At 52.1% G+C, this 27,176-nt stretch overlaps 1 protein-coding gene across 3 annotated transcripts; it reads left to right on the top strand.

Annotated features, from left to right (window-relative positions):
* LOC101924743 (aryl hydrocarbon receptor-like) lies at positions 1–25,351 on the top strand. Of its 3 annotated transcripts, none has more exons than XM_055812984.1 (11): positions 1–151; positions 256–443; positions 13,166–13,272; positions 18,055–18,144; positions 19,102–19,207; positions 19,452–19,582; positions 20,409–20,611; positions 20,724–20,833; positions 21,167–21,308; positions 21,960–23,574; positions 25,045–25,351. In XM_055812984.1, exons 1-11 carry the CDS (start codon positions 111–113, stop codon positions 25,198–25,200), a joined length of 2,889 nt encoding a protein of 962 aa, XP_055668959.1. In that variant the 5' UTR covers positions 1–110; the 3' UTR covers positions 25,201–25,351. The 3 variants fall into 3 exon arrangements, with proteins under 3 accessions (XP_055668959.1, XP_055668958.1, XP_055668960.1); XM_055812983.1 differs by having other exon boundaries at positions 19,102–19,225; XM_055812985.1 differs by lacking the exons at positions 1–151; positions 256–443 and having other exon boundaries at positions 13,256–13,272; positions 19,106–19,225.
* The last annotated feature ends 1,825 nt before the right edge of the window (positions 25,352–27,176 follow it).

Raw genomic sequence — 27,176 nt, 5'->3', positions numbered from 1 at the left:
CCCCGCTCCCTCTCCCCGCGGGCGGCTGCGGGCCGGGCGGCGGTGGCCGCAGCCCGCTCGGGGCTCTGCGGCGGCGGCGGCTGCCGGGGGACGCGCTGCCGGCCCCGGCCATGTACGCGGGTCGCAAACGGAGGAAGCCGGTGCCCCGGGCGTGAGTGGGCGGCGAGGGGAAGGGTCCTGGGGAGGGGGGGACGGGGGGGGGGGGACACGGATGTGACCGGGACCGGCGCCCGGTAACGCGGCTCTGCCCGGCAGGGTGCGGCCGGAGCCGGCCGAAGGCGGCACCTCCAACCCGTCCAAGCGGCACCGGGAGCGGCTGAACCGGGAGCTGGAGCGGCTGGCGGGGCTGCTGCCCTTCCCCGAGGAGGTGGTGGCCGGGCTGGACAAGCTGTCTGTCCTGCGCCTCAGCGCCGGCTACCTCCGAGCCAAGAGCTTCTTCAGCGGTAAGGCACCGCGCCGGGAGCATCCCCCCCTCGGCATCCCTCCCCTTCCCTCCCGAGAACTGCTTTTCCCCCTTTTTCTAACCCCAGATTTTCTTGCTTTGCAATAAGCCTCAAGGCTTCAGGATGCATCGCGCCTGGGCGAAAGCAGAGCTCGCACTTTGCTCGGAATTCGAGGGATCTGGAGAGATGAAGTTGGTTTTGTTTGGGGGTTCTGCCCAAGTAGAGAATTGAGGTTTCGGCTGGATTTCTGCGTGGTGCTGGGCAAAGGCTCCGGCGGGCGCAGCTGGGAGGGCAGCGGTGTGTTGTGCAGCCCAGTTGGAAAGTTTCACCGTGCCAGTGACTTTTTTTTTTTCCCCGTTATAATAGACCAGTGAAATACTTTTAGTGTGCTGAAAATGAATAGTAATTACCTGTGATGTGGTTACAGTTTATTTGGCAACCGTTTAAATCAGGTCGTGTTAAAGGCACGACTGTGTTCCATTGGGCTATGATTGTAATTAATAGGAGCCCACAGGAGGGTATTTGTGCAGCCCTGGATTTGCCTAATGAAATAGCAGTGGCTTGGGAATGCTGCATATGACTTCAGAAACACCATAATTTCTCTTTTTAATTGCAAATCATTGAATGTACTGAACGCGGTTTGTTTTGTTTGGGGTTTTTTTTCCCCTTTTCCATTCTCTTTTTAAACCCTGCTTGTAGGATTGGCGAGGGGGTGAAATGAAAAATGAATGGCCTCAGAGAGGAGTTGTTTGCCTTGCAGCGTCAGGTCAATTTGTTTGTTTGACTGTACCGGTTGTGTTTTCCACGCTGGTTTTGCCCTGGAAAGGAGCTCTGCTGCATCAGCCTTTGCAATGATGAACGCGTTGCCCCAAACCCATCGTCTGTGACAGTGCTCTGAAGCAGAGGAGGACCAGCGTGGTGCTGGTGTTTCTGAAGGCTCCCCACCCCATGAGAGCACACTTGTTCATGGGGTGGGAGTCCATGGCGCAGTGCGGGCCTTGCTCTTCCCCTGAAATATTAATAACTTAAAGTTCACCAGTCAACGAATTTACAAAACGAGGAGTGGTAGTGATTCCTTAAATCAGCAGGTTTGAAACGGCTGGTCTTGTTGCAAAGCGTCACAGCAGAAGTTGCTCTGGGGCTTGTCGCCCTTTTCAGGGTGATTGTGCTGGGATGCTGTGCCCGCTCAGCCGGGAAAAGCTGAGCGTGGGATGAGCCCAGAGGACACAGTCCCACTGCTCCACAAGCACCCTGCTAGAGCTGTGTGTCCTGGGGTGTGCCATTCCTGCATCCCCGCATGGTGGGTTACTTCGGTTTTGCATTGTGAGAAACTGCAAAATTCCTCATTTTGAGATTCTTTCTCATTTTGCCTTTTCTGTCATTCCATCTAATCTGATTTTGTGGTGCCGGCTTCCAACCGTGGAGTGCATTGGTGTGTCTGAAGCCGTGGGATGGTACCTGCCTCTGCCCGATTCAAGGCAGGTCACTGTAATAAAATGGGCTTTCCCATCCTTTTAGATGCAAATAGTGATTGCAGAGCTATTTTTTTAAAAAAACATCCTTAAAAGGAGCTCTGGGCAATCCCACCCCATCTACGAAATCGGATTTTTTTTAAGTGACTTGATTCCTTTTGATGCAAATGCCAGAGTGATTTTGCTCTCTGACAAGTTGTGCTGGAGCTGAGATGAAGTTCACCTTAAGGAAGGCTCCTGTTCAAAATACTCTGCTTATTCCTTCTTCTCCTTTTTGTTTTTTCTTTCTTTTTGGTCACCTGCATGTTTAAGGGTTTTTCCCCTAGGTCTGTCAGGGAATAAAGTTAGGACGTTGCTGGAGTGGCTGGGCTCTGCCTGCCTGCTCACTGCCGAGCCGGGTGAGCTCCTGTGCTCCCACTCTGGCTCAGCATCCTTGGAAATGTGAAATGGGATCCTGAGGAGATAGTTTTAGCTGCTGAATGCTGACAAGTCTCAGGTGAGATTGTATCATAAAACACGAGTGGTATGGGGTCTTTTTGTGTTTATTGAGAGCATTCAGCCTGTCCCAGAGCTGTCTGGAGGCAGCTCAGAAACAGGCGGTGCAAACCCTTGTATTGGCGCAGGAGGAAGGAGGAACTGGCACCTCCGTTGCTCGAGTGCATCCCTGCTTGAGGGCTCCCTGAAAGAAGATCAAGGAAAAGCAAGGGCAGAAACTGGGGTGTGCTGCCATGCCTTGTGAGGAGAAACATCCTTGCAGCATGTCATCCTGGAGCAGGTCTCGGGTGGTGCCGATGATCGCTGACAGCAATTCACCCAGCAGGTTTATGCCAGCTGCCTTTTCTCCAGCCCATCTTAAATAATTTGTTGGGTGCCAGAAATGTCTCCTCCTGGCTATTTGAAAACTAATTATTTTTTAATGTCGTTTTGGCATCTTGATTTATGCATCGTTGTATGGGGAAGTTTGTATGGGCTTAAGTGATCAAAAAGCCAATGGTTTCTAGATCTTGGTCACTGGTAGAAACTCTGGGAGCTTCTGTCGTTTTGTTTCAGGCTCCTGATCACCTTCTGACCATATGATACGTTCCTCAAAACGCAGAGCAGGCTTCACAGCTCTCTTGAAACATGTACCTGCATTTAGATTGCACTGTAATGTAAATGATCTGCACAGGTCGGGGTGGATTGACTGTGCACTGGAAGCAAACCTGATGTTTAGCTTTCAGAGATGGTCAAGATACTGTGTGCGAGAAGCATCTGCGTGGGCTTTTGTCTGAACAGCGGTGTTTTGAACATCAGTTTGGGGACATATTGCCAAGAGGTCTTTGATTTTTGAGAGACATGTTTTTCCTTTGCACATGGGGATTTTTACACTTCATATGACTGCCCCTGTTCCCTTTCTGCCTGTCTGGGAGCACGACTAAAGGCCTGCGACTAGGTGATGGAAAACAGAGGATTTAAGGCTGCTCAATGTTTTGTCATTTAATCTTTGGAGTTGTTTAGAGATCATCAAACATTGTCTTTGTTAAGCAGGGTTATTTGCCTAAACAAACATTTCCTCAGGCTGTCATGCCAAGTGCTGGGTTGGGTGTCTCTGAGGTGAAGCCCCTGATGCCAGGTGCTGATCTTCCACAGGTCTTTGAAAGTCCCAAGGACCAGAGCATCCGTGTGTTTGTTTACTAAATCCGTTCCTTTTTTGCGGTCTGGCAAATCTTTTCCATTTAACCAATTGGGATGCAGTTCAGTGCCAGGTGCTTGCCATGTGTGTTCAGCATCTCTGGAGAAGGAGGGCTCTTGGCCATGTTGGCTCTTTGCAATGGTCTCCTCCTGGAAGGAGGCACTGCTTTTTGTCTTGTGTGGTAATACTTGATAAAACACAGTTTAGACAAGTCTTGGGATAAGTCATGTGGACAGGCGTCCTGATGTCAGACAGGAGGTTCTTTCTGATTTTGACCATCTGAAGGACCCTCTGGCCCCTAGGATACAGAGAAGCAAAATGTCTTGGGATTGCAGAGTGTCTGCCCCAGGACAGTAGATCTTCCTGTGGCATGGCACAGGGCTGAAGAGGATGGTTGGCAAGCACACCCCACCATGCCAGGGCTGATCTGTGGCATGGTGGAAGGGCTTCTCTTGTGATGGAGCAGCACTGCTGTCCTCTGCAAGACGTGCAGGTGCATTTCTTTTACCCCATTGCCTGGCTTTGCAGCCCAAAGTGCATACAAATGCTGCCCATGGGAACGCTGCTCACCATGACAGAGGTGAACGGAGGTGGGGGAGCCGGGCCACGGAAGAGCTGGAGACGTTGGGAGAGAAGTCCCGCCTCCCTGGCGGACTCACCAGGCTGATGGTCCAGCCCAGCCCTGCCCATCCCACATCCCATCCTGCTGGGTGAGGTGGCACTGACCTGAACCCAGCACCGTTAGCCTGGACCAGGAGGACCAAAAGGAGCTGAAGCTGGCTCCCAAATCAAGGGTCCTATCCCAACATCGGTGGCTGACGGGCTTCTACCTTCTCCTTTCCTATCCAGGTCTCTTTTCCTTCACAACAGTCCCCCCAGGTGCTGTAATTTTTTATTCCTCCTTGGTGAGACAAATATTTTTAATTTTCATTCACCGCCTTAACCTTCCTCCCTGTCCTGCAGGAGGCTTTTTCATCGTGTATGGCTCGGGAGGGGTGGGAGTGCGCTGCAGGGCTGCCACTGCCCAGAGCTGAGGAGCCAGGCATGCTGGTCTGCATCTCCCCCCGAGCCCAGGAGCCCTCTCCTCTCTCCCCTCTGGTGCTGAGGACTGTCCTTGGAGCAGTGCAGCAAAGCCAAGCCGCCTTGCTCCTGCCATGCTGCCCTCCCTCACCCCTAGCCCCCGTGTCCTGCTGTTGGGCAGCCGGTGCCACCGTGCCGGGGTCTGCACAGCACGTCATACCAGATGCTAAGCCGCCGGCGCTCCCGGCGGTGCCTGGCAGGCTGCTCCCCTGTAATCCCTCCCTGTTCCTCCCCTTGATACTAGGGCCTGGCAAACACTGCTGGCTTATGTGGGGGTCCCCATTTCTTCTGCCTCCCTCACCTTCTGGAAAGGGGGAGAGAAGGGAAGATGCTCCAGGGGAAGGTTTGTCGCTGGGTCTCACCCTGCTTGATGATTTGTTTGAAAAAAAGGAAGATGCCTCAAAGATACCTTGTCATGTGGCTGTTGGATAACATCTGTGTTGCTTGGTCCACTTAAGCACCTGGTGGGAAGACAATTGGCAGGCCTCAGAATGGGTAAGGGCTCAGTCTCGAGAAGTATCTCTCACAATTTGTTCCCGCAGTGTGCTGGGAAGGTTGTCCAAGCTTTGCTTCTCATCCTACAGGCAGCCTGGCGCTTCTGCAGTGTGAAAGCTAGCCCCCGATGAGCACTCACTTGCCCTTGCAGGCCAGCTCGGTGTCCCCAGGGGGTCCTGTGCCTCTCACAGACCTGTGTCCCCATGGCTCTGTTCCCAAGTGCCAGCACACTGGGGCTTTGCCAGGATTCTGCAGTCACCTGAAATGACCTCAGCTGGGCTTTCATGGGCTTGTGCTGTTTTGGAGGGCTACAACGCAGCATGGCTTTTCCAGCCGTTCCCCAAACTGCACCTGGGGAGGAGGCAGCACACTGCCTGGCACACGGCCATTTGGCTTCGGGTGGTCACTCTGGCACCGACATTCAGCAATTGACCTGCAGCCTTTGTTTCACAGGATTTCTCCCGAGGCTCTGAATTACGTCTAAGGTTTGTAAACTGTAGGAGCAGGGGTAAGAGAAGCTCAGTCCGTGATGCCAAGAGATGCATTTGAGCCCCCCTGCTGAGCCTTGCTGTAAGCCGGTCACGGGCTGTCTCTGCTTTGAAATGGGGCTCCTCAGGGATGCAGATGCACCCCTGCCTGTACGCAGCATCCTACCCACAGAGCTGGGCTTGCCAGCAGCCAGGCACATCCTCTGGGCAACTCTGGATGCATCGCTGGCTGGGAGGAGAGGAGGAAAATACCTTGGCATGTACTGTGGCGTTAGAAATTTTTGGCTTAAGATGGATTATCAGCTGCACAGTCTGTCATCGCGGATCAGAGAGGAGGCACAGCTTTCGTTTTGGGCTGTATGTGATTTTGAGCTATGCATGGTATGTTTTATATGGAAGGAAGGTCAGTGTCGTGGATCCAAAACTGAAGCAGTTTGCCCCTCTCATGTGTTTTTTAAAAAATAACACTCCTGCGGGTGTTGAGGGTTTGGGGGTTTTCCTGGAGTCCTCTTAAAATCTTAGCTGGCCACCTGTAGGATCGAGGTGCAGCCTCAGGGCTGAGCTTAACCCTTTAAACTATGGTACAAATCCAGACAGTTACTGCTAGAGCTGTGATGGCCCAAAAAGTGCCCGAGCTGCTCCCTGGCAGTTGGGTCAGACTGGAAAAGTGCTTTAAATTACATAGTTATTATAGACCATATAATAGTGCCCCTGAAACTTCTGCTTAGAGGTGAGGTCTTGAGATTGGGACGTGCATTTCTGGATGTGTTTAGAGATGAGTAATGTTGCTCGTTTGTTCACTTGGTCTGCTCTCCCACGTTATGAGCTGTTGGCCACGTACTGCAGATAGCTGTAGCAATAAAGCCTAAGGCACGGTTTAAGAAAATAAAGCCTAGTCCTGTTCTCTTAATTGCCTAGGTAATGAGCTGGCCTTGGAGGAGCAATTTAAGCTGGAAAAGTCTTGTGACTTCCCTTAGGTAGGCAGTTTTCCCACTGTGTGCTTTCCCTGCCAAATACTTCTCCATGGCTCTCACGAGAGTAGCTGGTAGGAAGCTGTCAGAGGTTCCTGGGGTTTGCACTGGGCTCTTGATGGCTGCCAGCTCTGCTGCCCACCAGCAGCTCAGGTCTCTCAAGGCTCCTAGAAACGCAGGTGTGGGAGCAGAGCTGGCAAGAAACTCCAGATTAAGGTTCCAAGGTGGGAAATGCACACCTAAAGCTCCTGGGGAATGAGTGGTGGGAGCGGGAGAGTTCACACTGCTATTGATGCTGCAGGAAGGAGGGAAAGCCTGGCAGGTCCTTGTCATCTTTGTCCTGGTTTAAACCTCTGCAAATGCTTCTCCCTTTGAGACAAGTGCCTTTGGTGACACTACAGAAAGCTATACATCGTCAAAGCCTCCTTGCTTTTAAAAGTGCAATTAGATCTTTTAACAGGACATCCATTATTCACCACACATGTTGACGGAAGGTGGTATATCCACACCATTCAGGCAAGGGATAAATAATTCATCTATTTAATGAAATTTGTGTCAACGGGGAGCTGGGCCAGGTATTATGAAATGGTAAGTAAAACCATAATATCCATTATGAATAAGCAAAGAGAAACTCAAGAAGTATTTGCTAGTTCCTAGAAAATGGGCTTTGTACAGCTCAGCGGTGAGATCCGAACTGATGGTTCATCAAGCTGGGGAGGAGATGGCTCTGCTGCTTAGTTTCAGCAAATCTCTGCCTGCTTCTCTCACCATTTCCATTATGCTCTTTCCTTCTAACGCATTTCAGACACTCCTCATCGGAGGAGCTGCTGGCTATATCCACTAAGTTTTCCTTTTATGTGGAAGTGGAATAATTTTGAATTGACTGGTAAGAGCTCAGTTCATGCTCAACAGTAACAAAAAAGAAAACCTCCAAAGATCCAAAAAAACAAAACAGAATGGGATACATTTTACTGAGTGCATGTTTCTGTTCTTTGCTTCTCAAAACAGTTGGAAATGTGTAAGCTTGCTGTAAAACATGTGGATTAAATGACGGAGCAGTGATCAGATTTGGCAAGCTGACAGCGTAAGGTGCCATCGGAGATGCCAAAGAGGAGGCTGCAGTACTTCACCTGCCTTCACAACAGCAGTTTAACTTTCCACCAGTTTGAGCGTGGCAATCAAGGTGGCATTTGGTCAAATTTTGCTCCCTTAGTATCATGCTGCTGTTCTCTGCGTTGCATGCTCCTGCTGAGACACAGCTGTGTCACTTGGGGGCTTCCCACTGGTGGAAATGAAAGCTCCTGTGCTGATTTCACCGGAGCACTGCAGAATTCATGTGTCGTGCTGGAAGCGTAGGGCTGGGCTCTCCCTTGGCGTTTTTGGGTTGGATACACTTGCTCTCAGGGGTGGATGTGGCAGGTCTTGGAGGATCGCCAGGGCAGTGCCTCCAGGGAGGGTGGCAGGCAATGCAAGCCCTTGTTAGCAGAGAGACCTTGCCCAGCCGAGGGAGGAGGGAGATGGATGGTAGGGAACCTGGGACCCATGTGAGCTCATCAGCAAAACATTTCTTATGTTACGGGGACACCCCCCCCCCCCTTTTTTATTTTTAAAGGAAAGTATTATTCTGAGAGCGGGCAAAACCACATTTCTGTGTGACTCTTCTAAATTAAAAGTTTATATTAAACATGAAAAAACTTCTAGTTTATTCAGAAGAAACCCAGAGGGTGTTTTTTAGATTTCCAGTATTGTATTTCTTCTTTGCAGTAAAGTGCAGGAAAACAATTTTGAGGAGTTATTTAACGTAAGAGGGTGTGTACAGAACAGCAGAGCTGCAGGTCCATCTGCCTGTGTCTTGGAGTTGAAGAGGTGGGTGGGAAAGGAAGATCTGGAGGTATCTCGTAGTAAGGTTTTTATTCCCATGTGAGTGGGGGACCTGCTTTTCAGGGAATTGGCACAAATGGCAGAGAGAGGTGGATAGTAGGCAATCTAATTAATAAATAAATCAATCAGTCTCTCCTTCCCCCAGAGAATGACTGATGTGTGCTAGGGTGTTGAGCTCTATGGCAGAATGCTTGCAGGGAGCACCATTACCGAAACTCCCCTCTCCCCTGGCAGGTCCTGCTCAGACTAATAACTGCCATGCAGATGTCTCTGCCATTACTTGCAGCTGGGTCTAGTGTTTTCTCACTGCCTTTAAATGATGCCAGCAGTGGTGGGGAGACACGACCCCTCACTGCTCTTGAAGAGCCATGAAGCCGTTGGGTTTCCTTCTGCTGCCTTCCCTGCATCAGTGCCTGGAGTGGGTTTGGGACAGAGTCGTCTCGTTTTCCTCCTTCACAGTCAGCAGCCAATGCAAAACTCTGCTCCCACGTGGAGGTCTTGCCGTGTGGAGGGAAGGGGGCTGGGAGATATCCTCACAAAAATGTTAATACCCGCTTGTTGGTGCCGATATTTCTCAGGTCTGCAAAGCCCTGGCAGGTTCAGGAGTTCACTGGCAAACCTGGTAGGCGGCGAGGTGTCCCTTCAGCATCACGTGAAACAGCTTCCCAGGCTGGGTGCTGGGGGAAGCACCCTCCTGGAGATGGAGGGAGGAAATCCACTCCCTTGGCCCCCCTCAGCCCTGCTGCTCCTGGGGGGTGACAGCACAGGGCCAGGCAGCAGAGACTGGGTGAGCAATGTGGGCACCTGTGCGTGAGGACCACCACCATGCAGAAAACATCCCCCTGTGGGGAGGCAGAGGTGGGCAGGGGGCTTGTCTCGGAGATGGGGCCAGGCGGGGAGAGATTTTCTTGCTCTCAGCTAAAAAGCTTTTTGTGGCAAAATAGCCTGCAGGTCCTGGCAGAAGGTTTTTTTTCTTTTTTTTTTCTTTTTTTTTTTCTATTTTTTCTTTTTTTTCTTTTTTTTTTCTTTTTTCTTTTTTTCTTTTTTCTTTTTTTCTTTTTTCTTTTTTTCTTTTTTCTTTTTTTCTTTTTTTCTTTTTTTTCTTTTTCTTTTTTCCTTTTTTTCCTTTTTCCTTTTTTTTCCCTTTTTCTTTTTTTTTCCCTTTTTTCCTTTTTTTTTCTTTTTTTTTTTCTTTGAAGAAATAGCAAGAAAAATGTGCAAGCCTTGCTGCTTTCAGGTGACTGACTTCTCTGTCCTCACCTTCCTCCTCCTACCGCTGCCAGCGGCAAAGGTGATGCTGGTGGCATGAGAGAGGGAGCCCAGGAGAAGCTACTTCCCTCTCTTTTTTTTTTTTCTTCTTTTCTTTTTTTTCCCTTTTTTTGCCTTTTCTTCCCCCCCCTGCAAATACCTGTTCCCAGTCATGCAGTGAGGGCAAAGACTGCACCTTGTCTCCTCACCGACATGAAGACATGCGCTCTGTCGGGAAGGCCACCTTTCCCTGGTGCTGAGCTTGCCCCATTGCTGCCTTGCCCTTCCCTGGGGTAGCCGGCCAGGCGGGGAGGATGCCGCGGTGGCTCTCCGGCTCGTCTCCGCTCCGTCAGCCTGATGCGCTGCGACAGTTCTGCTGAATTGCTGACCCGAGGGGCTGCGCAGGGCTATTTATGGAGAGACAAAGCCGGGGGACACCAGGCAGGAGGCCAGCCTGAGATGTCCCCAGCCAAGAGCATGTTGTCTTTGGGGTTCCTTGGGTGGCTCGGATGGAAAACATGCTGTTTGGTGAAGGTCACTGGAAAATCCCCATGGAGATTCCGATTTATATGAAAGCAACCCCTTGGCCCCAGTGGCTTGATCCTGTTTCCAGGAGCAAGCTGGATTTAGTGGCAGGCACCTGCACGGAGGACAGCGGGCCATCCTCCGATTTTTAATGTGTTTCCTCCAGCCCCACAGCTTAGGGGCAGCACAGATGGTGATAGCAAAGCCTGGCTTTAGGCAGTGGTTGCTTTCCTTTTGCAGTGAAACATCAAACCATTAAACCAGACCTCTGAACAGAGGGCAGCACCCTTTCGCTGCTCTGCTATCATCCAGGTTTATTTTTATCTTGCACCTCCAGCACAGCAGTCTGGGAGCTAGCAGAGGAGGACTGAAGACCTTTAATAATTCATAGCTCCTACATTTTGCTCCCAGGGATCAGAAAAGTGAGTGGCTGGAAAGGCGCTGCCAGAAACCTGCTTCCTCCACACCACAGGACCCTGCCTGGGTGTTGCGGCCACCGTGCTTGCATGCTGCTGTACCCGGTAGCCCGCCCATACCCAGGACTTTGGGCAGGTTTGGTGGTCTCTGACCCGGGCAAGGGACCACAGGCAGTCCCTGGGCAGCAGCGTTTGCAGCGGGATGGTGTGCAGGGTGGGGGAGCAGCCGGGACGTGGCAGTGCGTGCATGTCTGCCCCAGCAAGCTCTGGACTGACATGCTGTTGTACAAACACCTGCTGTAACTTCAGTCCTGGGATGCCAGCCCCTCAGCGTTCAAATAGCTCCTGAAATAATCTGTGCAGGCCGAGCCCAAGGGGAATTTCCCAGACCTACCAGAAGCAGAGGTTTCACTGCCATACAATTTTTTTTTTTTTTCTTCTTTTAATTAAAATCAGTAGTAGAACCAGGACATGCTTTGCATTTGGTTATGGAGCAGAGTCAATCTTTGGGATGGTCCTGTGTCTGGTGTAGAACATTTACCCCAAAAAGCCTCGCATGTGTACCAGTGAGGCTCTGCAGACTGCAGCATTCCTCCTTGTTCCTACCCACCTGTGAGCCAGTGCTTGGCAAATGCCTGCTGAGGGCACGGATGACTTTGGGACGGAAGGTCAGCCGTGGTGGTAGAAGAGAGGGTGGTGTGCCTTTGTTATGTGCTTGGCTTCCCAGCAGACAAATGCTGACAGATGGGGGGACTCCGCTTTGGAGACCGAACCAGTCCCTCCGCTCGCGGGTGCCCTGCAAACACAGGTTCTGCTGGGTTCAGCTTCAGACCTCGTGGTCCTGGAAGGCTCAGAGATGCGTCTGGAGCATCTGCCTTTTGCAGCGGCTGGGAAGCTGCTTGCCCATGAGCTTCTGCACGCAGGTGCTTCGTTCCTTCAGGATCTGCTCCACGCAGATGGAGGTGTTGAGCTTCAGCAGCTGCTTTGGCAAAGCACAGGGTGAGATGAGCATTATGAGCCTGGTTTTGTTTACGTGCTGGTGGCTGGTGTGTTGTGCCTTCTGACTTGCTGCTCTGTCTCAGCTTGCGGCTTTGCTCCCGCTGACAGCTTCATGGGGTGTTAAATTACTTCCAGGGTCCACTTGATGCTCCTGTTGCGTCTGAGCATGGCAGCCCCTTGGCATGTGTAGCACAGGAGCTGGGAAAGGCAAATTCCAAAGAGCTTTTGCTCTCCCTGAGCAGGAGCAAGGGAGCGCACCAGGCAGGCTGCAGTGGTAGCACCTGCTGGTGCTTCACACCTTTCCTCCCAGGTACTGGTAGGAGCAGCCAGTTTATCAGTGGCCAGATGCTGTCTTCTGTCCCAATGGTGCTTGCAAGAAGCTTCCTGGCTTTGCTGCAATCTCCATTGTCTCCTGGACAGGCCTGCCATGCACGGGCTTGTTGTTATCTTACTCTTTAAATATTATCCACGCTGAAATATCCCTCGGATTTGTTCTCTGGGTGACTACAGTACAAAATTTACAGATGCATCTTTTTAGTTGGACTGAGTGATGGATTTCCTCATCCGTGTTTATTGTGCATTGATCACTATTACATTGCCAGTGATCTCGGGTGTCTACGTTTGTATCCACGTGTGTGTTTTTCCATGTTGTTTTTCTCCTACTGTGAGCTGTGGCTTGCCTTAATTTGATTCAATAAACTCGCCATGCTGCTGAACTGTAATGTGACATCATTGACTGGGCTATCTGGACTGTACCCTTCAAAACAGCATGTTCCTTGTCCTGGAAGGGTGAGGTTTGCTGCAACACTTTTTATGTAGGAAAGACTTCTGCTGCTGTTGGTCTGCTGTCCTTTGCAGTCAGGGCGTGCATGAGCTGATCCGTTCTAGTACAGCACCACAAAGACATGCTGGGTGCAGTGACTCCCCCAGCAAGAACAGAGCTGCTGCCATGCCCCGAGAGCCAGCGGGGTGTGCGTGGTTTGGCACCAAGGGCTGGCTCTTGCTGTTTGCAAGGAGTGGTGTGAGGCATTGACTCTGTGTCCAGACTGGGATTGGGGACCTCCATGGTTGCTACTGCTAAATGATAAGGGAGACTGCTAGCTGGTAAGCTCACTGAACATGTCCTTTTGGGCTGGTGATTGCAAGTAACTGCTAGTAAACACAGGACCTCATAGGTATTCTGCTGATGCCTATCTGATTTCATGACCTGTGGCTTTAAGGTCTTTACTGGTAGGTTGTTAAAGGTCTAAGAGTGGCGGGGAAGGGGAGGGGGGAAGTTGAGGGTATTGGAAGATGGGGAAAAGTTCTATTAAAATCATCTCTTTTGAGGGGTGAAGCAAAGGGCCAACTACATCACAGCTTCCCCTGGCACAGCATTGTCCAGCATTGCAGCCAGGTCCATGTTTTGGAAGTTCATGGTGGTGTCTTGTGTGTGTTACTGCAGCACTGAAGTCCCTTCCCTTTGCTTTGTGCAGTTGCTCTAAAGAATCATGGTGCCAAAGAAGCGGAGAGGGACGGAGACTGCGGCAACGGAGCAGGTCCGGGCTCGGCAGCAGTACCGGAGGGTGAGCTGCTCCTGCAGGTTAGTGCTCCTCGTTGGACTCCTCTCCCTGGCAGATGCCTTCGAGTGATTTTCCTCTTTTCCCCTTTCCAGCTCCTTTGAATTTTACCCAAAGAGCAGGCTGTTCTGTTGTTGATTTCAGGGTGTTTTGGTGCAGCAGTGATTTCACGTGGCGTAGCTCATAGTGCTTCTGACTGAGCAGAGGTTTAAGACCTCTTTAGGTCCCTGGGGCAGAAACTGTGTTGCTTCCCCCCTCATTTTCCCGTCCTTTCTGGAGAAAATTGCCATCTGTAAATTGGCTGTGTGTAATAAACCCTCCATCTGGGTGGAAGCAGCGCTGAATTTCTGAGCACAGAGTTTCAGCTCTTCTGCTTCTCTGCCCTCTCATGTAAATGGGCCATAGGTGTAACACGGAAGCCAAGCAGAGCAAGATGTTTTAAGTTTGGTTTTTGATATGAGCACACTGGTGCCGACTTAGGGGTGTTTCTCAAATGCTGGTGAAAATAGGGAAGAAAATGTCATGGAAGTCTTCCCTGATTTTCAGGCAGTGATGCATGACACTGAGCACCTAGACAGGTGCTGATGGGCCATATGCTCAGCCCATATACACAGGGTATGTGGCTGTACCCCAGGAGCTCTACGAGAGGCATATATTTGGCTCCTTTGGTGATGCTGGAGGCGACGCTGGCAATGCTGCAGCGTGGCTGGGCTGAGCCTGCTGCTTCCATGGTTTATTCAGAGACGCCAGGAGATGACCTTCTGTCTACAGCCTGTGCACAGTGAATAGGAAGAGGTCAGACTCCAGCAGCGCAAGGTCCTGCAAGGACGCAGGTCTCCCCTTCCCGCCTGGCACCAAAGCACAGGCTGCAGCACTGTCCCCTGCCTAGCTGTTGTCCAGAGTGGGCCAAGCACGCTGGCCAGCCCCAACTCCTAAAAGTTCACTCAACAGTAAGTGTAATTACTGTCCTGCTTGAGAGCTGGGGAGCCAGGATCTGTGTCTAGTGAGAGAAATGCTAAAGCTAGGCTGGTTAATAACCAAAAACCTGAGGGTTTTCTGCTGTGGATATAACAAAACGGTGCTTGGCAGAGAATGCTGGGGGTTGATGTCCTACTCATTAATTCCTCCCAGTTTGATGTCATCCTTTTAGAGGTACTGAGCTGGGTGTTAAATGCTCTGGGTTTAGGTTTGGCTCTCCCGGGGGTCTGTATGCATGCTGCTGGATGCGGCAGGGAGTCAGGACCTGCCTCTGCGCCCCAAGGAAACGCTCCTACATGTTTATACAACTACTGCCACCCGGTGTGTCACCTTTGACATCCAAACTTCCTTTGTCTCAACTCTTGGTCCACCCAGATTCTTCCCTTCCCCTCCCCTAATTTCCCAGCTTTACTTTTTTTGGTCTGGCCTTTTGACCAAGGCTCTCTCCAGGAGCAATCTCAGCAAGAGGAAGGTAACTTAAACTGAGTTTGAGCATGAAAATCCCTCTAACAGTACTAAGACCTTAGCAAGGTTGAGAACTGAGTGGAGCATCTCTGCCCAGGTGCACGGTGATGCAGGTACACACTGCTGGCTGCAGGGTATTGAATCTGCCTGCTGGTCAGTGCCCTGAGGGAAGAAGAGAGTGCTGCAAGATGTTGCTTACTCCTGCTGCAGCAGAGTAATGCCTCTGAAGCTGCTCAAGGGTTAAAGTGCATTTCGCAGCACTAATTAACCTCTGCAGCAGATTCCCACACACTGAGGTCAATCCCAGTAAATAGAGAGAGCGTTTGTGCCCAGAATAAAGGGAAGGCGAGGGGGGAGAAACACCGACCTGGACAATGAAACAGGAGTTGGCAGCAACAATAGCTGGACTTGGCTGAGACTACACGCTAGACCCTAATTAATCCTGATGTCTATACATTACAAAGTGGGGGAAACAGGCCAGGGCTGGCTACTGTGGCTTCCCTGCCTGCAGCCAAGTCAGTGGTACAAGACATTTTTGGCTCTGGACAGCCATGGGGCTTCTGGGGTCTGTGCTGCAGGAAGATCCCTGCCTTCTAGAGGGCTCCTGCTTCAGGCTGGCAGGAGTGTCCCCATGGGGACCTCTTGCCCTTAGGGAGGGGTGTCCGGGTAGTGCTGTCATGACAGTGAAAGCTGTGCAGCTTCTGGGAAGCTAAACTGGTGATTTCCTTGGGTTTTCATGGCCATTGCTCTTAGGCAGCATCATGGGCTTGAAGGTGCTTACTGGAAGTCTATCGGGCTCATTTCAGAGCTGGGGAAAAGTGAGTCACAGAGTGATGCCTTCCACTCAGGGTCAGGGGGAGACTCCCATGGACCTGCTCCCAGCCCTGGCAAGGTGATGACAAGGTCTTCAAAGCATGGGGCTCTGTGCCAGAAAGGCTTGCTCCCCATGGTTGGCAAAGGTTGGTGCGGTGCCTGTGTGCCTGCAGCACTTAGGGCTACTCCCCTCGATCCTGCTGGTGCCTGTGGTAGCAATGTTCTGCATATCAGCTCCTGCCTGGTGCCAGAAAACAGGGATGAAAAGCCAGGGCTCCTGGGACAGCAGCTACACTCCCAAACTGGTAGGGAAGCTCCTCTGCACCTTCTAAACTGCATGGATCTCCAGGTGCAAAGGACACTGTCAGCCAGCACCCTGGTCCCTTCTACCGTGTCCTTCCCTGCTAGCCCTGGGGCTGCTCGCTCAGAGAAAACACCCAAATTACTTCCCAAATTTGAGGGATGAGCCCTTCTTGAGGAAGACGAAGGCTCTGAGCAGCTCAGTCCATTTCTGCCAGGAAATGCAATGCTCCCTTGGATATTGACTTTGCAGTCCTGGAGCTCGAGGAGAGGATGGAAGGGCCAGTGAACTGTAAAATATGTAAGTTGTGTAACATTAAAAATGCATCAGAAATTTCAGATTGATGGCTGCATTTGCTGTTTTCTGTGGGGCAGGTTTAGCGCTTCAAACCTGCATGGGTGAAGCAGCTTGAGTATTTCTTTTGTGAGAACAGAGCACAGCATTCAGCCTGTTTGGGTGGAGGGCATGCACGAATGAGCGTGTGCTCCAGGACAGACTGTTGCCGTTGTGTAAATCTGCACACCACGCAGAGAGAGCGCTCCAGAGGAAGAGGAGCATGGCTGGGAGCATCTTGTGGCTAACACATGCATCCCAGGCACAGGTGGCTGCAGACATCCCTTTTCGCCATGACCACGGATGCATGGTCCTTTTGCTGCTGTGTGGTGCTTTGGAAGGACAGTGCTGTACAGGGTGGATGAGTGCCTTGCAGCAGGTTGTTGCTGGTTGTGAGTTTGGGGTGAATAATTTATTTGCCGGAAGGAGAAGGTGCTCTGAGGTCAACCAGTGATTCTGTGGTTTTCCCCAAAGTCCAGGGATCAGACTCAGCCTGTCCTCCCTCCTGTTTTGGAAGAAAATGGCTTTTCAGAAATCAGATGGTTTTGCTATGGTTTCAAAACCCATACTCTTATTCTTTAGTTTTCACCTTTCCCATTTTCACTGGTTAAGGCTCTTTGCAACATTGGGTTGGCCACCTCAACCGCAGGGTGATTGATGGATGCTGGAGGAGGGAGAGAGCAATGGAGATAACACCTTTCTTGCCTTGTTCCTTGTCCACAGACAGCCCAGGTAGGCATGCCACGGTCTTTCTCCAGGTCTCTCCCCTGGCACCTGGCAGGGACAGGAGGGATGCAAATGAAGGCAGGAGCTGGGTGGGTTTCTCCCAAACCAGCAGGAGTATCCCCATCCGCATGGGCCAAGCAGCAGCAGGGAATGCGCAGCCAACGCTGGCAGCACGCAGCCATCTGCGGTGGGTTTGCTCTTCACTGAACATCCCCCTGCTGCATTTCCAGCCTCACGCTGTCCTAAGCCACGTGCAGCTGCCCAGACCCTCCTGGGTGGTGGGGAGGACGGGAACCACGTGAGCAGAGCCACCCAGGTAGATGCGGTTCAACATTAAATGCAGCCGACATGAAACGCTGTTTTGATTCAAGGTTGTCAGAAAAGCTTGTTTCCACCAGAATACCAGAATGGACCAGTGCCTGATGGTGTCCGGTTTCGTTCTGCAAGCAGTTCTGAGATTTGTATTTGCTCTTCGCATAGGATGAGTATAAATGTCCAAATCTGAGTCTGAGTGAACACTTCCGGGATGGAAGCAAAGTTTTCCATCAGTTTGGATTAGGATACGCTTGGGCAGCTGTACGGAAGAGCTACGTGACCTCAGAGAAACCCAGCAGAAGGTACCATCTGTTTTCACGGTGAGAACAGCTCTGCCGGTGTTGATCCCCGGTTTTGTCCAGCCAGCCTTCAGTTGGTGGAGTTTATTCAAGCAAGGCAGAGCAGAGGAAAACCTGCGAATGAGCTGCAGGCCTTGACCTCTGCTCGGTAAAGCAGACGTGTCAGGGCTGCAGAGACCTGTGTTTTAGGCACACGTGCTCTGGCATCGTGGCAGGGTACGTGTGTAGAGGCAATTGCAAGGAGGGAGGTACCTGGTGCTGTTCCCACCCTGCAGGAAGAGTATGAAAAGAAGCTGCTTGACCAGTGCATTGGAGGATTTCGTGAGAGCCAGGGCAGTACCCATGGTTACAACAGCGAGATGCCATTGGGAAGGGTGTCCTTTCCTTCCAGGGCTTCCCGTGCTTTGTCTCCTGCCTTACACCTTTCTCTTGGTGGAGCAGTGGCTCAGTTGCCTGCTAGCTGGGACCGGACAGGACTTGGGTGACCAGTGTTTGAGCAGAATGAGGCTCACCATCCTGCCAGAAAAGGGTGATGAGAGCATGGGGTGTACCTGCTGATCTCCTCCCTCTCCTAGGCGCTCAACGGCTTCGTGCTGGTGGTTACATCAGAAGGACTGATATTTTACTCCTCGCATACAATACAGGACTATCTGGGATTTCATCAGGTTGGTGGGACACCTCTGACTTGCCGCGGTGGGTATGCAGAGTGGGTTCTTCCTTGGTGGTGGAGAATAGCCCCAAGTTCCTTGCAGGGAGGAAGCTCTGCAGGGATCACAGGGTCTTGGGTGGCTGCATGGGGCTTTTCCTTCATCTTGTAAATCTGGACCCCGTGTTGCCAGTTGTGGTCACTGGGAGGCATCAAAGCAACTTTGGTAGCCCACAGATGCTTTCCACCAGCCACCCTGATGGGCTATGAGGTTCATGGCCCCGCTGTGGGAGGGAGATGCCATGGGGAGATGTCTGGGGTTCCCTACCCAGTTTGCCTCTGGGTGACCCCTGGTAAATCCCATATGGCTCCAATGCTTTGTGGTTATCTGGGCACCCGGGTAAGCTGGAAGGCACTAGGTCAGATTTACGGGGAAGTGGGACTTACCTACTTAATTACTGTGGTTTGGTGTTGCTCCCACACATCTGGCTTTCCCCAACATCTGGGGTAGATAAGAATTGTCCACCTGGGCAGAGCGAGCAAGTCCCGGAGCAGATGCCTTGCTCTCTCGGAAACAGTGGTGGGATGGGGTGGCTTTGCTGCTGGTTTATTCCCAAACCTATGCTTTCATCTCATCCTGTAAGTCAGCACTAGGATTTTGAAGGACGCCACATTACAGAGATGAGTGTATCAGAGGGGAGCTGTATTGCAGATGCTAGTGGCTCTTTAGGATGGGGAGGAGGTCTGCCTCAACGTGGGCAAGGCGTCCTTAGAGCCAGATATGTTGTCTGTTCACACCAGCATTAGCTCTGGTGGAAGATGTCCAACCTCATTCAGCCAGGGACCTAGTTGAGCAACCAGGGAAACTGGATAAGATATGGCCAACTGGGGCTGTGACAGACTGTTTCCAAGTGGGATGTGAAAACTAGTGCCTGGGGACAGGCTGCAGAGCTCACACGCTGCTTTTTTCCTCTAGACAGATGTCATGCACCAGAGCGTCTTCGAGCTGATCCACACCGAGGACCAGCAGGAATTCAGACGCAACCTCCACTGGGCCCTCAACCCATCCCACGCACCCGAGGGTGAGCCTTCTCCAGAAGGTAAACAGAGGCTGGGAGCCAGGCATCCTGGTTGGCACAAGATGTGTAGCTCCCCACATAGACTGGGGAGGCCAGCTCCCTGCCACGGCTTCATCCAAACATTATGGCTTTCCCCAAGTTTCTGTTGCTGTGCTGTGCAAACTATTGCAGTGCCTGATGCTGGGGCCCTCCAGCCCTCGCTGGGGCGGATCGTTGTTGCTCCTTTCTCAGTCCCTCTCTCTCCCAGGGGGGAAGAGTCTCGGCTCTTCTGCTGTCGCCTACAAACCAGATCAACTGCCCCCAGAAAACTCCTCCTTTCTGGAAAGGAGCTTCGTGTGCCGCTTTCGCTGCCTCCTGGATAATTCCTCTGGCTTCCTGGTGAGTACAGACCCATGCTGTGACCTCCATAGCAGGAGGGGGGTGCAGGCTTGCCCCAGGGGGTTCGTGCCACTACTGAAGCATACAAGTTGGCTTTGAAAGACGCAGCACTCCTTTCTGCCATATACAGCACCTGTCTGTCTCAACAAGGAGGTATTTCTGCTGGTTTTCGTAGGTTTTGTCTGTACCTACAGCCTCTCCATGTGGGTTTTGTTCCTCTCCTCACAGAGATGCTGAATCTTGAACAAAAAGTGCTTTTCCTCTACACGTTTTGCTAGGTTTTTGTTAAGGGCATGTCTTGAGACCACGTGGGTGGTGTTCATTCCTCCTCCTCTCTGCTGCAAGTTGATGGGGTTCTTGCCTTCATAACCATGGGTTCAGCAGCCCTGTTTCTCCTTCTCATACTGCTTTAGTCTGGAAACTCAATACGAAGAGTCCTGATTGTCCCCTGTTTACAAGCAATCTATGATTCCTGATGGGGCTGTGAAATAGCCTAGTTATAATGCAAAGCAGCTGGTGCATTGCATGATGCCCTGATGCAACTGCAGCGTGTGCTCTGTCCTGCAACTGCCGTGTGTTCAAGCCCCAGGCCAGCAGTGAGCAGCTGCAGGGGAAGAAAGCAGTGGGCTGCTGCTGTGGAGAGCTCAGCGTGGGATCCCTTTGATCCTCGTATTTTAGTGGGGAGCACTGGAGTTGCAAGAGACTAGTCACAAGGATTGTTTGCATCAACTCTGCAGCAAGACGGCTTGCTTTCCATGCAGCTCTCCTCCCTCTCTTCTCTCTCCATCCAATTTTCTGTGTGACACTGTGTGACTTCTCTTCCCAGGCTTTAAACCTTCAAGGCAGGCTGAAGTTCCTTCATGGGCAGAACAAAAAGTCTGAAGACGGGTCCATACTGCCACCCCAGCTTGCTCTCTTCGCTATCTCCACACCCTTGCAGCCCCCATCCATCCTGCAGATCCGAACCAAGAACATGATCTTCAGGACGAAGCACAAGCTGGACTTCACCCCCTTGGCGTGTGATGCCAAGTAAGCAGCAGAGCTGATTTGGGGGCTTCCAGTGTGCCATTCCATACCCTGCCTGGGTGATGTCCCACCCCAGCTCTGCCTCTGGGCTGGGTGCATTCTCGGTCTCTCACAGGGGGAAGATCGTTTTGGGCTACACTGAGGCGGAGCTGCGGATGTGTGGCACCGGCTACCAGTTTGTCCATGCTGCTGACATGCTGTACTGTGCTGAGAACCACGTCAGAAGTAAGAGTCCCTTCTGTGCCCGCCTCTGAGGTTGATGAGTGGGCTGGGACTATGAGCAGCTCTGTTGGCTGCCACGTTGAACCCAGCAGCTCTCTTCCCATAGGATGCTTTGCTTTATGCTTTACTGTGATGCTTTTGCCACTGTGGGGAGCTTAGGGTGGAGCGTAGTGAGGGGCATTTAGCTGGGATGGTGTCCCCTGCATGTGCCAGCCATGCTGCTGCTATGACCCCCACCTGCTTATGATCCCAGATGGAAATGGCAGTGTCACTGGAGGCAGCTCTGTCTCTGGTGACGTGCTGACAGCCCTCAGCATGCGTGCTTCCTCCTGACAGTGATGAAGACGGGTGAGAGTGGCCTGACGGTCTTCCGCCTGCTGACGAAGGAGAATCGCTGGAAATGGGTGCAGGCCAACGCGCGGCTCGTCTACAAGAACGGCAAGCCTGAGTACATCATTGTCACGCAGAGACCCCTTGTGTAAGTGCCGTCTGGGTCAGCCCAGGCTGGGATGTGACTTTTTCCATCAGTGTGGGCTCTGGGATGCCCCAAGCAGGGCAAGATGTTTGATTTGTCATTGTTTCTTGTGCCTTTTAAAGGAGCAGCTGTAGGATACTGTGCTTTGATGCTGTTCAGTCATATCCCCCTCTGCAAGGCAACCTCACACCCCTGCCCTGGTGTACTGGGTGCCGGTCCAGGCTTGCCCTGGGGAGACTGGTGGTGGCTCTCCAGCAGCTGTACGGACATGTGGGTGCAGGAATAGCAAGGACCTCAAATGTGGCTGCTGTATAGCAGCAGCCTGACATCCCTGTCCTAAGGGGTGACTGCAGCATAGATGAGAAGGGAAAAGGTGTGACTTGGGCCTGGCAGAGCTCTGTTACCTTTTGTGTTTTATGTATCATCTTGGTTATGCTAAAGATATGTGGGTTTATGTGTGTGTGTATATAAAAATATGTATGAGTGTGTGTAGCTGTACATAAATGCATGTGTGTGTGGTTCTGCTCAGCACATGTGTGCTGGTCAGAGCAAAAGGGCTTTGGCTTGAAGGAATCATAGTTATCCATTGCAGAAGCACTTTGCAGGGTGTGTTTGTGCACGTGCAACCCACAGTCTCCTCTTCCCGCCCTGCAGAGATGAAGAAGGAGGAGAGCACCTTCGGAAACGGTCCATGCATCTTCCCTTTACCTTTGCTACAGGAGAGGCGCTCTTATACCAAAGCGCTTACCCTCTCCCGGGCTTCCACGACCCTTTGCAGAGCAAAGGGAAAACCAGCAAGTCCAAGAAGACCACCCAAACCCATGGAGGGCGCTCCCACAAGAATGGCGTTGACCCCAGTTCTCTGCTGGGTGCCATGATGCAACAGGACAAGGCAGTGTACGCCTCCCATCCAGCTCCCACATCTAACCACTCCTTCAGCAGCAGTTTTGTGGACCACCTAGAGGATGTGTCCTTGCTGGATGCAGGAAGAGATACCTGGAGTACAGGCGCTGCTCCGGTTTCTTCAAGGGGGGACAGCCTCAAAGAGGAGCTGGTGGATGTGCAGCAGGAGGACCCTCTCTTGGCCACCCTGGACTCACTCTCAATTAAGAGTGACGAGAGCTGTTCCAACAATGAGCTCTTCAGTGCACTGGAGGGCCTGGGGTTGAATGCTGAGGACCTGGAGCTCCTGCTGCTGGACGAGAAAATGGTGATGGTCAATATGGACCCTGACCGCACCCGGTCCCTGAACGACTGCCTGGCCAGCAACGAGATTCTCTCCTACATCCACGCAACTCTGGTGAACAAGCACGAGGAAGGGCAACAGGTCTGCCCCCTGCCAGGCACATCCCCAAGCCCAGGTGGAGGCACTGCTACATACCAGGCCCACGCAGAGAATGAGGACACGCGGTACCTGCCCCAGCATGTGGTGCAGCCCAACATTGCCCCGAGCCAGCCCCCCGCCCCGCTGTGGGAACAGCCCCTCCACATGGTGCCGGGGCAGCCGCCCCCGCTGCTGCCGGAGCTGGCTGAGGGGGAAGAGCTGGGTGACGGCGTGCAGTGGAGGCCAGCTGGGGAGGAGGTTCTGCTCCGCTTCCTCCAGCCAACATGGGGCACCCCATGGGACAAGATGCCCAGCTCACCCTCAACAGATCCCTGCCTGCAGGAGCCACCCAGTGCTCGGCAGCTGGAGGGTGACTTCCTGGCCATGCCGCCCACCCAAGAGGATGCTCGCCAGTCCTTCTCCCTGCCCAGCCAGGGCCGTGTGGGACCGGCCAGCCAGCCGAAACACCGTCACTTGCTGATGAATGGGTTGTGCAGTCACAGCCCTGACTCCACTCCACACCTCCTTCCCAGCAGCAGCCCCAGCCCATGGCAGGACTATGTTTCCCCGCTCCTGGGGTCCCCAGCTCAGCCTGCTTTTTATGGCATCAGCCAAGACTTGATCTCCCAGCACCAGGGCTGCTTGGGTCCAGGGCCTGGGGCGCCAGCAGTACACTTAAACCTGAACAGATTATGCAGCGCTGAAACTGTGGGCAGCAGCAGTGGGGGATCCCAGGAAGAGATAGCTCCATACTCCAGTCTTTTCTCCCCCTCCTCATACCAGCTTATTCCTGATAAGCATCTGAGCCCTGTTCCCTCCATGCCCCAGCACCCTTTTTCTAGCTCAGCTGCAGGGCGCTTTGGGAGCATCGGCAGCCCTCTGGAGATTCCTGTGAGCTCCTACGGGACATACGCCTCCACACTGTGCCAGGAGAGCAGGCGCAGGGTAAGGGCCTTTCTCCACTCTTGTGCTCAGTGTTTTCTGGGCTGGTATTTCCTGCGGGTCTCAGTACAGGGAGGCATGCGTTGTCTGGTTGGTAGACAGGAGTCGCCTTGGTCTAGCCGGTGTGTGGCCAGAAAGGAAGACTTTAGGAGCTTTCCTTTGCACTAAGAGTTGAAGAGCAGAACATCAGAGTGTGGGTTCTTCCCTTTAGAAGGTGGCTGTTTCTGGGTCTGATTTCCATATGGTTTGTTTAATTGCCGTTTCTGTACAGGGAGTTTTTCCAGTCATGTGCTGGTAAGCTTTGATAGGTGGTACAAAGCACATGTGAGATGAAGATCTTCTGTACCATAAGGTTTTTCCTTTGTGGAAGTGTACCCTGGCCTGCGCACAACCCCTGTTGAGAGCCTGTCTGGCTTGGTGCTAGCCCTCCAGCATCACAAGGCGAGGTCTGCAGCCTTGGATCTGAGTGTCACAGTGCCCTTCAGGGCCTGACCTCGCAAGTGACTCCCCTGGAATTGGGGCCAACAGCCCAAAGCGGGGCTGCTTGGGGAGGGCATAGGGAGTGAAAGCTGCCTGGCCCTTTCCCTTCTCCCTGATGCAGATGCTGTGCATGTCTGTAAGGACCATCAACTTTCTGGGCTGGGGCTGGCAGCATGGAGAGCTGGTCTAAGTCCTGGAGGAGCCTGTCCCTGCAGCGGTGCTTCCCCAGCCCATGGCACCACCAAGCAGGGTGAGATGTCTGGGTTCTGTCTTGCCTCCCTGCTTACCCAGCCCTGCTCTGATGATTACTATCCCCAGGGCAGCTTGTTGCTTCGTGCCAGACATCTTCTCTTACTGGAGGGGTGCCCTGCTGTCTCACAGGCATCTCTGCATTAACCTCAAGTCCTCCCGTTATCCATCTCCTCCAATACCAGGCACTTTCTAGCTCTGTTTAAGAACTTGACTCCGGCCCTGCATAGAGGTTTGGGAGCTTGTAGGACCAGCGAACAGCCCCAACACATCCCTAGTGCCTGGTGGCTGCCTTGTGTGGCTGGCGTGGTTTTGGCTTGCCAGGAGTGTAGCAAGGGTGCAAGACCCAGGTGCTTGCCTCAGATGCAGTCCAGGTGCTGCTGATCTACAGACAGGTTTCATGAGTGAGCTGCAGGGCTGTGGTACCTGGGCAGGCTCTGCAGAGGTCAGTTAGCAGGTCAGTAGGTGAAAGTCAGTGCTAGCTGAGGAGGTTGGATGCACTTGCTTTCTGTGTGCTTTCAGTCTCTTGTCAATGAAGCAGTGGGTCAGCATTTGTAGAGAGGACCTGGGGGAAGGTGTGGGGACCTGTATGGGGTCACTGCCAAGCCCCTGTGCCACCAGGGGTGGTATGGCAGGAGCAGACCTGCTCCCCCTCCGACCAGCCTCCTCTGGGCATCAGCCTGACCAGTGCTAGTAAAACCCTGCAAAATGCTTCAACACGCTGTTTTCTCTCTCTTCTCCTAGCCCGAAAGCAGCTGTGTTTTGCCCAGCTCTCCCATGGGACACCCTGGAGACCACCCAATGCTGGGGGGGAGCCTGGCTCCCCCCTGCCAGCCACATCCCCGGGCAGAAGCGCTGCCAGATCACCCTCATGCCTCCAGCGGTGACTTCTGTCTCTAAGAGAGAAAGACTGGAATGGACAAAGCAGGACTATTCCCTGGGGAAGCAGCTGCCTTCAAGTTGTAGATGACAAGCCTTCCCCGCCACACATGTCCTGCCATTGCTATTGAAGTTGGTCGCTTTGGTTCAGCTGGACTTTTTGCTTCTTTTTTTTTTTTTTAAATTTTTTATCAACTTCCCACCATCCTGCCCCATGCTGAGGCTCCCTGTGCCAGCTCTGTGGAGGTGTCCCTGGCCTGGGGAGTGCAGTAACAGGCAGCAGGGCTGGAAGGCAGATTTCCCTAGGGCACAGGAGCAAGCTGGGCTGTGATGGGGTTCAGCCGGTTCACGCAGCCTCATCTTTATCTCATGGTGTTCAAGAGTTGTGTGGCTCTTGGTCAGCTGGAGGATCTTGGAGCACATTTGTCACTTGTTGTCTCTCATCCTACCCACCCAACCTCCTTACTCATGTTTCCCTGGTGGGGCAAGTGTCTGCCCATCGTGCTTGCACATCTTACTGGGAGTCAACTTAGAAACGTTGGGGCCTGTTATGGTTGCTGCAGTCTTTTAAATTACATTTGGAGACTAACTGTTGCTCTGAAAGGAAAGACAGGCTTGCTTTCTATCACCAGCCAGGTTTCTGCATTGAAGGTGTGATGTTTGTGTGGCAAATCCCACACTTTGCTGTGAAGCCAGTGAGCAAGCTCTCCATCGCACCAGTCTTTGCAGTTCCGCTGTTAACTGAGTACATTTTTGGGTGCGTTTTGCCAGGCTTTTGGAAACATAGGCTGCTCCTATGGCTGTTGCTTGGCTCCCATGGTTTGGTAGTCCCCAGCGGTGCCTGTGCAAGGCAGCCCTCACCCCAAAAGACAGGCAGGTTTCTGATGGCTGATGTCCTCCAGCTTCACCAAAGCTTTGCATTTACATGCATGATCCAACACAGATGCAAGACTTGTCTGTTAAAAAAAAAAAAAAAAAAAAAGAGAGAGAGAGAAGGCAGATTTTAACCTCTGATATTAAATATCCTGCCATTCCAGCCAGACACCTGTGGCCAAACTGTACAGATATTGCCTGTTTTATAAAGAAAGTGAACCCTGATTTGTGTTCTTGTGTTGCACTGGTCCTTCCCCATCCCAGCTTTTCCTGTGTCCCAGATGTTCCCATTTGTTAGGATCCAGATTAGAGCTCCTGTAGCAAACACCCTGGGTATTGCTGTACTGTATGTGACATGCCCAGGTAGGCTGATAAGCAAATTTTCTCCTGGGTGATGGGGTCCGAAGTACCTGAGCAGGCAGCAGAGTCATTCGCAAACAGCAGGAGCAGGCTGGCATTGTCATGTAAGCCATACCTTGCATCTGTGCCTAAAAAGATTGCAGATAAGTAATGGAGCTGCCTAACATAAGGAGAATATTTCAGATTTACTGTAAAAAAAAAAAAAAAAAAGTCCAGTAAGCTAAAAAAAAAAAGTATAATGAGACTTAATTTTAAGTACTGATAGAGTGATATTTTCCCACAGAAAATAAGTACAGCCCATATGTATGTATATAATATGAGTTGACAGATTTATTTTTATGCCACTCCAGTGGAGGAAAAAACCCTCTTACCTTCCCAAAGTAGCATCCTATGGAATGAGACAAATTGGCTGTTCAAAAGATCGGAAGTACAGTGACCCTTTAAGAAACCTGACAAAGCATCATCCCTCCTCCCGCGTCTCCGGCTTTGGTTTCATGTGAACTTTTATCCTTTTCGTTTCAATAAATGGTTTTGGACCTCAGCCCCTGACATCTCCCTTGCTGGTTGTGTGTCTCTTCCCAGTCTCAAGCATGTCAGGGTTTGTCCAGCTGCAGTGTTGGAGCCCGGGTCTTGCTGCTGGTGACCCGGGACAGGAGCTGCAGCAAGGGAGACAGGCAGGGCTCACCCCTGCGTGGTAGAGGCAGTTGCAAGCTGTGCAATCAGGGTGGTTAAAGACCTTCTTCTGAGTGTTTCCCCCATCAGAG

This window comes from Falco peregrinus, chromosome 8, assembly GCF_023634155.1.
Source record: "Falco peregrinus isolate bFalPer1 chromosome 8, bFalPer1.pri, whole genome shotgun sequence".
In the NCBI taxonomy this organism is placed as follows: Eukaryota; Metazoa; Chordata; class Aves; order Falconiformes; family Falconidae; genus Falco; species Falco peregrinus.
This window is presented reverse-complemented; position numbering and strand designations above follow the sequence as displayed.

Bases quoted from the DNA above. Each gene is read 5' to 3' on its own strand.
- LOC101924743 (XM_055812983.1), top strand. From the start codon at position 111: ATGTACGCGGGTCGCAAACGGAGGAAGCCGGTGCCCCGGGC. The intron at 18,145-19,101 runs GTTGGTGGGACA...TTTTTCCTCTAG, and splicing joins ACTATCTGGGATTTCATCAG to ACAGATGTCATGCACCAGAG. The intron at 23,575-25,044 runs GTAAGGGCCTTT...CTCTTCTCCTAG, and splicing joins GCCAGGAGAGCAGGCGCAGG to CCCGAAAGCAGCTGTGTTTT.